Source organism: Lithobates pipiens, unplaced genomic scaffold (assembly GCF_037356315.1).
Source record: "Lithobates pipiens isolate NorthernLeopardFrog02 unplaced genomic scaffold, aLitPip1_a1.2 Scaffold_23, whole genome shotgun sequence".
Lineage (NCBI taxonomy): Eukaryota > Metazoa > Chordata > Amphibia > Anura > Ranidae > Lithobates > Lithobates pipiens.
In genome coordinates, this window is record NW_027507785.1 from 229,654,243 (window position 1) to 229,667,542 (window position 13,300).

The window sequence follows — 13,300 nt, forward strand, 5'->3', positions numbered from 1 at the left end:
GTGAAGAGGAGAGTGAAAAGTGGCCATTGTGCAATACAATGGCCGGCCCTCCGGCCAGGAATCAAAAATTCCTCTGGTCCTAGCCAAAAGGCCGGGCCCTAGAGGCAGGTGTAAAAAAAGCGTGTAATGGTGACGTGACCTAGGTGCCTAAATCAAAGTGCTGACGCACAGTGAAAGAAGGCACCCCTGGACTGCCACTCCAGGGGCACATCACCATGGGCTTTCCAACAAAAGCATCCCCGACAGCCCAGCCCAGACCACGACAGCCCCCACCACAGCCAGAAAGGCATGGAGATCAGCGAGCTTAGTGAGACCCTTTGCCATCAGGTCAAACCCTCACTCCCGTCACTCCTACCTAATTATATTCGAAAGGTACCGGCCGCCCCTCTGCTGGAACAGAAGAGCTAAGCGTTCCCTCCCGAAAAACTGACTGGGGCTAGAGCTGCCACAATCCAAGCCGGTCTGCCAGGGTCCCCTCCCCTGGCGCCGACCAGTGGTTCTCCGCCCTCATCAGGAGGCTTCCCGAACCGGCTACAAACCAGTCCGGGTCACCTTTACACCAACAGGCTTTGCATAGCAACCGCCACCCCTACTCCACCTCGCCGTAGAGCAGGGACGGTAAACTAGCGCCACCTATTGGCAACTGATAAGAACAGATACTACACTTGATCTTAGCCAAAAGGCCGAGAAGCCTTGATTTATAACTGATACAGATACCAGTGTGCTTATGGTAGCTCCTAACTAAACTGTCCAGCCATAAAGTGGCTGGTGTCATGACTAATCACATGTGCAGCATCATGGCAACTGGCTAAGATTGCAGCTTTCTTGGTTGTAAAGGAGAGGAGGGTTTAGTTCTGCTTTAACTCATAAAGCTCTAAATGTGTATAATAATGACTGTTGCTATCAGATTGACAGCCAATGGGATTCATACATCAGGCACATTGCTTACAAAATAACCTACTATTACAGCAAATACCACATGCTTGAGGCTAGCTTTACATATATGAGTTGTAGTAACCTGCATTACCACAATGCATGTACCATGGTGTTGTGCCATTTGTTTTGAACAATTATTATATATTATGCATTGGAATTTTTATCTCTTGAAACAAAGTTTAAAACTGGGTTCACACCTATGCAAAATGGATGCGGGTTTCCCCCACATCCAATTCGCATAGAAGGATATTGTGACTGGATCTCTATGGAGCCAGTTCACACATCTTTGCAGCGGCTCTGGTGCAAATTGCACAGGAGCCCTGTGCGTCTTTTGGTCCGTTTCAGGTCAAAATTCAGCCCAAAATTCGGGCTGAAATTTAACCTAAAATGGTTAATGAAGACTCCTCGGACTTCTGCTGTAAGCCTCTGCAAACCCTAGTGTGAACCCAGCTTAAAAGTCAATGCATTTGGTTATAATCCTGCCTAAAAGAATCAAATATCAAACTAAGAAGAGTTTGTAAATTAAAAGATATAATGAACCAATGAATAGAAATATTTTTATTATTATAATCCAAACACTAGCATTTTACATAACAAAGCAAAATCCTATTTGAAATTACAATATTGTATAAAGGATTACAAAAAAGTTGCTGAATCAATTGCTCACTTTTGTTCTGTTAGCAGGTGGTACAGCATCAACGGTTAAACTTAAATATCACAGCAGTATGGTGCAGATTTACAAAAATGAAGTAAAACCGGAGCATTTACCCGTAGAGAACAAATAGGTTTCATCTTTCACAGGAAACAAGAAATCTGTTCAACTGCTCCAGTTTTTAAAAACCATATACATTGCTTAAAGTCATTCATTCTAGTGCATAAACTATGAAAACAAATTCATGGATAGTACTCCTGTAACATAAACTGACAAATGCATGTAGCAAATAGTTCTTTAACTGAAACAAAAAATGGTGCAATAGCAAAATGTAACCAACAAAGCTGTCCATCCATAACTCAATTTTGCAATCAGTTAATGCTAGGTATAATTAAGTTCAGTATGTACCTGAAAACAAGAAAATAAAAAGGTAATCTAAAGCTGTCCATAAATGTATAATGTCTTTCCATCAGGCTGAACAAATTAAATCTAACAGATTCCTAAATCCACGCTAAACATCATAGATTGACAAATCTCCTGCTGTGGGATTTTGTACTATGAACAGTGTCTGCATCTGATTGGTCATTGGTGCTGTTCAGCTCACAATTTCCCATCAAGCTCCTTCAAAAAAGTAAATAAAAAAATAAGACTTTTTTCAATCCTGATGTTACTTACAGGGCAACACATGCAAATTTCGGGTGATTCAATATTCAGTAGGTGTTTATCCAGCTATAAACTACCTACAGACTTTATAGTTAAAAAAAAAAAACAGTCCAAACAAGCTAGGGCCCTGTGCCTTGAAACTTGCTATAATTTCCACTCAAGCTAGCCATTAAGGCTGGATTGACAGTTATGTGTTTTTAGGCACATGCATTTTTTAAATCAATTAAAACACATTAAAACACACACTGACATGCATTTGTATGCACTCCGATTGCATTCAGTAGCACTGTGCAGTGCAGTGATGACCTGGTGGCCTCAGAGTAATGAACTTCCCTATTTCAACCTACATTCTGCTGTGAAGGAGATTACAGGGAGGTGTTATTAATTTATTTATTATAGTTACTGTATATGTAAGATTGTCTGTCTGGAGTTTTTGAACTTGTATATTCTTAAAGTACACATGTCAGTAGTGAATCCAGGTGCCATGAATCTAAAGGTGTTCCTGGAAATATCAAGAGCTGGTCTGACTGTCATGCATTTCTCCTGGTTATGGTTATATGATGAGCAGCCTTACTGGTCAGTAGGATCTGGGATGGGGCAGCTCACCATGTGGTATTGCCTGGTGGCAATCTAAACTTGGTGGTCAAGTTCAGAACCCATGGGTAATATAGAAGTCCTGTAAAGGTATGTCTAGTAATTCTATAGTCTTTTGAGTACCATTAGGATACTGACATATTTACATTAGAAAAAATGGCTTTGGCGTTGATTGTCTTTCTAAAAAAATAAAAATAAAAAATAACAATAAAGGGACATTTTCTTGAGCAAATAGTCTGTTTGTCAGTTTACAGTTTGTATTGATTGTACTAACATTGTTTAGCCCAGCTTAATTTTTACTTTATTATTAATGTATTTTTTAAATCAGAAATAATACAGTATTTTCATAATCATCATTTTTCCATTGACCTACAAACACAACTCTCAGCATTCCACAGTTAAAACCATATAAGCATAAACAACACAACTTACAATATATTTACAAAGGAAAAATACAAAAATAGAGAAGTTTAGCAAATGTGCGTGTTTCAAAGGAACAGTATTGCTCCTACAAAAGCACTGTGGCTGACAAACAGTTGAAATATTTTTATTTGTAAAAACTCCTCCATGGTTATATAGGTTATAGGGAATAGGACACGCAATTAGCCAAGTCATCTGCATATAACAGTGCAACCATAAATTCATAATGGTTCTTATAGTCTGTTGAAAGCTGTAGACAACAGTGGGATAAGAGTTCCAAAGTGCTTTGCAGAAGGGCTGTGGGGGGCTTACAGTGCATTCCAATTTATTTGAAAAACGTAAAAATATACCCCTTAAATTTTACTTTGGTAATAGGAGACAGTTCTAAAAAGCCTATAGTAGTCTGGACTGATTTTCTAATTTATGGGAAAACTCTTCATGGCTCCTTTTTCCATGACCACTGAAGTGTTAGGGTTTAACGGTTTAATAATTTTGCATAGAAAGTGATCAAATATACAATGTAAGTATAATCAGAGCTTCTTATGACTGGTTCTTCCCAAGGTCAAAACTCTTTTTACTTCTCCATCTCAGCAATTTGATAAAATTAAGGCTTGCATTGAAAACTTTGTCATGTTGAAAGACCATCTTGTAGAAGGTATCAATGGGTAAGTCACCATTAGGATCAGCATATTTTAGTGTTGTCATCGGGGTGTAGAGGGTGTTTGTCTGGTGACGGAAAGGTGGGTTATCTGAGAGAATGATCTTCATTGTGTGCTGAAAAAGTAAAAGAAAGGGAAAAAAAAACAATTGATTTGTCTTGCATAGGAGCATTCACTTGACACAAAAACATCTAGACATAAAAGTACATGCTAAGTTCAAATCTGTGTCGTGCACATGGGAATTTAACCACTGCTGACCAGGCCTTTTCTGGAACTTTTTGTTTCCAAGTTTAAATTAGTATTTTTTTTTGCTAGAAACTCCCAAACATTATATATATATTTTTAGCAGAGAGCCTAGAGAATGCAATGCCGGTCGTTGCAATATTTTATATCACACTGTACTTACGCGGCGGTCTTTCAAACACAATTATTTATTTCATTATTTTTACTTTTATTTTTTTATTTTTACACTGTCCCTTTTATTTTTATTTTTTTAATCACTTTTATTCCTAATACAAGGAATGTAAACATTGCTTGTAATATAAATAAGAATGACAGGTCCTCTTTATTCATCCTTCTTTTTGACTCTAGATCTTTCATTTACCCTTAAAAGCAAAAAAATAAATAAAAAATTTGACACTTTGACATTAAGAAAAAAAAATAATTATGTCTTTAAGCCCGAGAACTGACAACGGAGGTCGTCCTGGTCCTCCAAGGGCATAGAGCTGAGTGGGGGCTCCCTTGTCCTCACTCGATTTCCTGCATCGGATTGGTTCTGGCCTTACAGACGGCGTGGGAAAGCTGGGAAGCGACCGAGAAGCACAGGGGTGTGGGGGGGGGGGCTCTTTTTTATTCAATGACGAATCACCCACAGAAAAAAAGATACCGGTGTTATGCCAGCTAGCTGCTGCGATAACAATGATATTTAATGTCAAAGTAATTATGTATATATACTGTGGGCGGTCGGCAAGTGGGACAATAGGCATGCATTTTCAATTCTAGCAGAGTGCCACTCACCAACCAAACACTGAACACACAAAAAAAGCATAGTGCATTACCTAGGGATGCCTAATTACATATGTTCAGGGGACATCAGCCCAACATGTCACACAATGGTTTTGCACAAAGCAGCCCTGAATCTTTGGGGTCCCCCATCAGCTCACCCGGCTCCACCTCTTCTCCAAGTACCCCCTAGGAAGCCTCTAACTATAGAGGCACTCCTGTTTTGGCTCCATCCCCTCTCCCTCATCACTGGATTTAATTGAAAGCAGCGGGAGCCAATGGCTCCCACTGCTATCAATCTGCCCTGTGAGGAGAAAGAGAGCAGAGAGTTGTTGCTCTTAGACATGGTACTGGATTGAGATCGGACTCAGGTAAGCATGAGGACAGGCTGGGTGGGAATGATCTGCATAGAAGGTTTTTTACATTAATGCAGAGAATGCATTATGGTTAAAGAAAGAAACAAAAAAAAATTTAAGGCTTTAGAACAACTTTAAGAAAAGTGAGCAGCACTTTCTGATTGTCTTCTGCTTTGGCTAAGAAAAATTTGATTGGGAGCCCTTTATCTACTCCATTTTAACTCTTTAATGCTATTACCTCTGCCACATCTTCGGCTGTCTGGCCCAGGCTCTGGAAGATTGATTTATAGTTTTTAAGATAAACATTGGTAAACATCTCTGCCGTTTCCGTATCTACTCCAGAAAGATCCATTTTCATTCCGTCTTCATAGACTTTCTTTTCAAACTCTGTGATGACCGGACCAGGTTCAATTAGGCTCAGCCTACAATACAGTAAGTAGACAATACAGTCAAACAACACATTTTACAAGTCTTTTATTGATGTTTACATAAAACAAAAAGGAAACAGGTACAGTAGAGCTGCGTAACAGAGTACAATGGTGTTGTAACAGTGGTAACAGGTATAAGTGACAAATAATCATAACTTGAGTACTGACATGTAACGGGTATACGTCAATCAAAATCAGTGTTGTTGACCCGATCTATAACTAAGCTTTAGGTTAGGGGTAGAGTAGCGAGGGTTGAGGAAACCCAAAAGTACCTATAAAAACCCTTTCAAGAGCCTAGTACACATCCACTAGAAGCTAGTCCTTCGAGGGGGCTTACTAGGGGGTCGAGTGCTAGGGATGTCTGTGACTATTATGTAACAAACGGTAGGTAGCTGGTTTCCATGTGTGCTATAAGTAGCAAGATCTTAAGAGCTATGGGGATCAGGAAGTCTAGTGATGGAAACTAATCAGGGGGTGTGGACCTAATCAAGTGGGAAGAATGGGTATCAGGGTCTTAAGGCGGGGGAACTCCGGTTAACAGTTGGCTGCATTCAGCCGAAGTTCGGAAGTGGTGCCAGCAAGCCCAAGTTGCCCAATATTTAGATGGGGTATCTTTAGCTTGGCAAATCAAATTTTCAATTTCAGCTATGTTGGAGGCTCTCTTAATCCAATCAGAGACTGAAGGAGGTGTAGTGGATTTCCATAGTGGGGGAATGCACATCTTTGCGGCATTTAACAGGTGTTGTGCTAGAGAGCGGTAGTATGTTTTCAGTGGAAGTGCAGAGTGGTGTAGAAGCATTGGTACTGGGGAGAAATCGATGGGGAACGTGGTAATTTGGCATATAAGGCGATGTATCTCCTTCCAAAACGGTTGGAGCCGAGGACAGGACCACCAAATATGTATGAATGAGCCTATGCTGTCTGGACATCTCCAGCAAGAAGGGGTTATGTTGGAATCACGTTTGTGGAGTTTGACGGGTGTTAGGTGAAAATTTTGAAATTATTTTCCTGAACAGAGACATTAGAAGAGCCTTTATGAATATGAGTAAAAATATTCGTCCAATTACTATCCGTCAAGGACAGAGATAAATCAGTTTCCCAGCTGTGAACGGCCAAGTTGGCTTTTGGGCTATGTGTTGAGAAAAACATTGCGTATATACTGGAAATGACGTGGCGTTGTGGTTGCATAACGTTTCAAATGGCGCGAGCTGCCTAGCAAAGTCAAATTTAGATTGTCGGCTCGTCAAAAAGTGTTTGATTTGAAAATAAACCCACAGCGGGAAGGGGCGCCCCGAAGGTTGTGCTGGGAGTTCTGGTATAGATCGGAGTCAGGCATTGGAAAAAAAGTGCAGAGCTCTAATGTCAGTTGAATGCCACAATACAGAGAAGAACGTATCTGATTGGCCTGCTGGAAATGCGGGGTTATGTTTTATCGAAGTCATCGGACTATGATGGGAGGAAATGTGATGGGTGTGACAGGCCGAACGATAAGCTTGCAATGTACCCGCAATTAGGGGGTGTTGTTTGCATGTTTGAGGGACATGTTCAGGATTCAGCCATGGTAGGAATTTAATCGGAGATAAGGAGAAAGCGTTCTCTATCTGTATCCAAGCTTTGGTATGCGAATGAACATTCCAGTCTACAATTTATTTTTTATTTTTTAGTCTATAATATTTCTTGACATCAGGTAGGTTGATGCCTCCTTTGGTTTTCGGTAGGGTCAGTCTGGCAAAGCTTAGCCTGGCTCGTTGTCCATTCCAAATAAAGTTGGCACAGATAGTCTGGAATGATTTAAAGAAGGCCGGGGGAAGGACATTCATTTTAATAATTGAGGATCTACCGAACCAAGAGAATAGTAGACCAGGCTTTGAGATCTTTCTGGATGGTCTGGAGAATGGGGACAAAGTTAACAGAGTATAAGTTTCCCAGTCTAGAGGGTAGCTTAATGCCTAAATAAGTGATGGCTGTATTATTCCAGCGAAAGGGAAAACATTTTTGGCACAAATCTATCGTTTCGGTATTCAGGGATATATTCAGGGCCTCCGATTTAGAAAAATTGATTTGTAAATTGGATAGCGCCTTAAAGGCATCAAGGTCTTTAAGGAGATTAGGAATGGAAACAAGAGGTTCAGTAAGGAAAAGTAGGATGTCGTCAGCGAAGGTGGCAATTTTATGAGTCTTGGTTCCAATCTGTACCCCCTTAATGTCCGGATTTGAGTTCAACCTGCGGAGGAGGGGTTCTAAGGTGAGGATAAATAATAGGGGTGAGAGCGGGCAACCCTGACGGGTCCCATTGGACAGTTGACCATTAATCCTGACTTGGGCCGTTGGAGAAGCGTACAAAGCCATAATAAGAGATGTCAGTTGGTCAGGTAAACCTATTTTTCGCAGGACTTCTGCCATGTAGTCCCAGTCCACTCTGTCGAACGCCTTCTCCGCATCCAACAAGAGGAAAAATCCTTTTTGTGTCGAGGAGGTCAGCCAGTGGTGTATGGAGAGCGATTTGATCGTATTATCTCTTCCCTCCCTCCCCGGCACGAATCCCACCTGATCGAGAGACACAAGCTGGGGAAGGAGGGGGAGAAGACGATTAGCTAATATCTTGGCGTAGATCTTTAGATCCACATTAAGCAATGAAATGGGTCTATAGTTTGTCACTTGTGTTTCGTCTTTATTAGGTTTCGGGATTACCGTGATATGGGCCCTTAGTAAATCTGGGGGGGGGTGGTTTGTCTGATGTTAATGAGTTAAATGCTGCAAGAAAATGTTGTTTTAGGGTGGCAATATAAGATTTATAATAGCATGCAGTAAGACCGCCAGGGCTTTTTCCCGGTTTCATTTGTTTGAGAGCTGTCTCAAGTTCAGGGGCCGAGAGAGGCGCTTCTAAAGAAAGTGCCGTCTCCGGTGAAATGGGAGTTGGAGCATATGTTTGTAAAAAATTCTCAATTAAATGCCTTCTATGTGCCTGATCCTCCTCTGGCGACTGTTCCCGAATGTTATAGAGTTTGGAGTAATATTGAACAAATTGTTCAGCAATCATGCGGTTGGATACTACTTTGTTGCCCGTGCGGTCCGTGATGGAATGAATGGTTCTGGTGGCCTGTTGCTTTCTGAGTGCTCTAGCCAATAGTTTACCAGATTTATTGCCATATTCGTAAAAGAATTTACGCAAAAGCATATAGTTTCTTTTGATTTGGGAGTTTAAGATCTGGAGAAGTTCTTGCCTTGCATGGTTTAATTCAGCAAGGGTGTCTCTGACTATAGAAAGTGTATGGGCTTTTTCCAGGGTTTTAATGCAGTTGGTGAGCTGCACTATGAGGTTATTTCTCTCTTTTTTACTTTTTGCTGCTGCTGCCATAAACTCCCCACGAATTGTACATTTGTGGGCTTCCCATACTGACATGGGATCTATGGTTGGAGAGTGGTTCTCTTTGAAGTAATTGGTCAGATTTTCCTAAATGGAAGCTGAAATTACTGGGTCAGACAGCAGGGAGGGATCTAGTCGCCAAATTGGTGGTGTGCGGGGATTGTCTGCAATCTGTAGGGTCATGGCTATGGGATGATGATCAGAGATGTACATAGCCTCTATGGAAGCTTCACGGAGGCACGGTAAATCTCTTTGCGTCCAAAAATAGGTAGTCCAATCTGGAGTACCGATTGTGAGGGATAGAATAAAAGGAGTAATCCTTCCCCTGAGGGTTTAATGTGCACCAGGAATCATGAAGACATAATTCTTGTAGGTGTGATTTGATTGTGCGTAAAGCTTTGTACGTAAGAGACGAGGAACCACTAGATGAGTCTTGGATTGGGTTAAGGGGGACATTGAAGTCCCCTCCCAAGATGAGAATGCCCTCCTGGAAGGAGGAGAGCCTAGTCAGGGTCATTCTGAAAAAAGAGGGCTGCCCTGAGTTGGGGGCATATATGTTGGCCAAGGTGATACGTTTGCCCCTCAGTCTGCCCTTAACAAAAATAAACCTCGCCTCTGGGTCCAGTAGGGTGTCCTCAATCTGGAGAGGGCATTGTTTAGCTATGAGGATTGAGACTCCTTTAGATTTTGTTGCCGGATTAGTGGCATGTATGACCCACGGGAAACGGTAGTTAGAGAGTTTGGGGGTGGAGTTAGACTTAAAATGAGTTTCCTGAAGGAAAACTATGTCAGCCCTGCATTTATGTGCGAAAAGCAACACTTGAGACCGCTTTTCGGGTATGTTGAGTCCTCGCGCGTTTAGGGAGACTATCTTGAGGGAATCTCGCACATTCAATTGGAGCTTGGGAGCCATGCTATATGCGAGGAGATGCCTTATGGGAGACCTCTTGTGGGATTGGGTGTCTAGGGGGAGAGCGCTGTTTTGTGTTTAAAGCTGAGTGTCCTAATACGTGATTTACTTAGCCGGAAGGGAAGGGGGCTACAAGGTGAAAAGCTAAGGGTAGAAAACTGGAGTCCCGTCTTGGGGTGCTTGGAAATTACCTAGTGAGATGTGAGGGTTTCTTTGTAAGGAGAGAAAGTGGTCACAAGAGAAAGGGTGGACGGTACGTCAGGAGAGAAATTCAACTATCTCCCGATGTAGTGTAGCTTAAACTAGTACAACTTTTGGAAAGAACACTTGAGGACAGGAGGCTACAGGTGGGGAATGAGTGAGCATCCTGGATGATAATCCGGAGAAGTGTAAGACCTGCTCGCACTTCCACCACAGATTGCAGGGAGATTCCCTACAACCAGTGTCCGGAGATAGTCGGTGGGCAGTCTGGGTGGAGAGTTACAAATATCTATTCTGATTGGCACCATCGTGAGGGGAGAAGGCCCAAGGCAACCGAAGAAAGGATAAGGGATTTACATCTCACATCCTGCTGAACGAGGAATTAGGAAGGAGTGCAGGACACCCTGGGACCCTGCAGTTAGAGAGGCGAGTTAAAAGGTGTTACTCAAGCGCTCTCTTATATACTCTGTAAATATATCACCTAGACGTATTAAACCACAAAACTGATAAGGGCTGCGCTGCAGACAAGCTGTGACGCAGCCAGCCGTCTCCTATGAGGGAACTTACAATGATAGAAATCATAATCCCCCACCTAGATATAACCATCATCTCACATGGATGACCTAAGCTGATGGTATCATTCAGGGTGGGGAGGAGAGGTACAATCATGCACTAAAACTATGTTCAACGTCCAGATCCGGCCCGAGGGCAGGGCAGGGTGGCTTAAAGACCTGGCAATCAAAAAAAACTCTGAACACAAACCTAGAGAAACTGGTGTGTACAGGTGTTGAACACTGAGGTAACCAAACGAATAAAAAAGAACAGAAAAAGGAAAAAATTAACAAACACATGTTCACTTGTATAAGAACTTCACTGAAAAGTCTCAGCTTCCCTCTCTCCCAATATAATCCTTTATCGCCTCAGCTACAGATATAATAAAATCTAGCGGATACTAGGAGTGTATAGGCTCCCTGTTAGAACATAGACAGAGGGGACGCAGCTAACAGGAGTTTTAGTCCCGCCCCCCTCCCGGTGAACTCCCAGGGGAGAGCATGAGGTCCATACCTCTGTCCCACGCAGGGGATAATTCCCCTCCCACCTTCATCTTTGGGTCCCCGTCCCCGAAATTAAATAAAAGGCAACTGAAAAAAAACTCTAAGAGGAGGACACTTACGGAAGCAACCACCATTCCATTAAGCAATAATAAACAGTCTGGTGGCATAAGCTACACCTAACTTTAAAGGTAAAAAATAAGTAGACCCACACCGTGATCGGGAGACAGAGGAGGAGACCCGACATGTATTGTGAGTGCGTGGAAGCCCGGGACTCGTACCCAGGCCTACTGGCGATGCACTAGGTAGGACGGCCTTCAAAAATGTAGTCGTCTTAAACCAAATATAGGGTAGCTCCCGTAACCAGTATAGGTCGGGACAGGCGGCAATCACAGTGCGGATATATGTGAAAAAAAGTATCGGTCACAGCAGGTCTCCAATCCCCGGTCAAACAACACATTTTTTTATTTTACAACTAAATATTTAAAATAGAAGTATGACCAAACCTTCTTTTTGGCCATACTTCTCCTGGATCACTGGTGTGTGCTTACTTTTGCTCTTCTGTGATCCTGAATCATCTGATAGCAGGCTATCTGACATGGCAGAACTGCTCAAGGCTCTTGAAAGGTCTCAACAATATTGTCAGGATCCACCCAGCTGCCTGATTGATAGAAGGCTCTGCCTCTCAGCATGTGGCTGAGAGCTGGAGTCAGCTAAGCCCGTCCCCTCCCCAACCAACCCCAGTGAGCACTGGAGGGGCAAAGCAGAGAGACATTTTGAGTGGGACCGCCTTCTGCTTTCATCAGACAGAGAACTGAGCAATCAGTGGTCATGTGATCGCTCAGTTCTTGGGCTTGGAGCCAATATGTGACAGTTGCCACAATACACCAATGTTGCAGCAAAGAGGTGAGTATGTGTGCTTGCTTTTTTGTTTTTTTGTTAACCCCAAACTTCTTCTTTAATACATGCAAAGGGATTCCTGGAAGGTACAGCACAGTGGTAGCTGTCTGCCCTGCAACTGGTTTTGTCTAATTGAAACATAGGACTAAGGCCCCTTTCACACGGGACGGATCAGTAATGATCCGCCCCGTGATGATCCGCTTGCTCAGCGGGGATCACTCCGTTGTCCCTGCTGACCGGGCGGCGGACAGGGCGGTCCCGGCACACTGTGCAGGGACCGCCCTGTCAGCTCTCCGCTCTCCTCTATGGGGGATCGGATGAACACGGACCGTCTGTCCGTGTTCATCTGATCCGCTCTGCAGACGGATAGAAAAATTGTATTTTCCTCCGTCTGCAGAATCGGACAATAGCGGAGGGGGATGATAGCGGGTGTCTGCGGATGTTCATCCGCAGACACCCGCTATTCCATAGGGATGCATGTAAGTCCGTATTTCATCTGCAAATGGATGGATGAAATACGGACATAATGTCCGCATGTGTGAAAGGGGCCTAAGTCATCTGAAAAAGGATGAATTGTTGTGATAAGTCACTCAGTTCCATTTGTAACCTGCAAGTTCAGCTACAGGGCCTGTAAGCAATGGACAGATTACAACAGGCTGCTAAGCAATTACTGGAAAAGATATGATAAGGAAACTAAAGCTGGACCTACTGACTAAAGATTACATGATGGTAATATGCTATATTCTTATTTTTAAAGTAAACCATACCATTCCTGGTTTTAGCCTATTTAACAGTAACATATAACAGTAAGGCCGCGTACACACGCGGGGACTGTTCGCCCAACTTTGTCCGCTGAACAGTGTTTCGGCGGACAGTCCGCCCGTGTGTGGGCTTTCAGCGGACAGTTTCAGCGAACAGTTTGCTGAACAAGGTTTTTCGGAATTTCCGAAAAACTGTCCGCTGAAACTTGGTTTCAGCGAACAGTCCCCTCGTGTGTAGGCTTGTTCGTCAAACTAAGTTCCGCGCATGCTCAGAAAGGATTTACACGCCAAAAGTTGTAATGCAGTGTATAGGACGTTGTATTTTCCGTCCCGTCGTACGTGCCGTTCACGTCATCGCGCACGGTTTCAGCAAACTGTTCGTTCGTCGTGTGTGGGCAA

At 42.9% G+C, this 13,300-nt stretch overlaps 1 protein-coding gene and 1 pseudogene across 1 annotated transcript in view; both read right to left on the bottom strand.

Moving 5' to 3' along the window:
- Window positions 1–613: 613 nt before the first annotated feature.
- On the bottom strand, window positions 614–695 carry LOC143928547 (U2 spliceosomal RNA; annotated as a pseudogene).
- Window positions 696–1,479: 784 nt separating this feature from the next.
- LOC143928185 (retinol dehydrogenase 8-like) overlaps window positions 1,480–13,300 on the bottom strand; it is a 33,009-nt gene continuing 21,188 nt past the window's right edge. The window contains exons 5-6 of the mRNA XM_077452898.1: window positions 5,521–5,704; window positions 1,480–4,039 (exon numbers count right to left, since the gene is read on the bottom strand). Coding sequence (XP_077309024.1) covers window positions 3,806–4,039; window positions 5,521–5,704 — 418 coding nt within the window. The 3' untranslated portion in view covers window positions 1,480–3,805. The remainder of the gene's footprint in view (window positions 4,040–5,520; window positions 5,705–13,300) is intronic.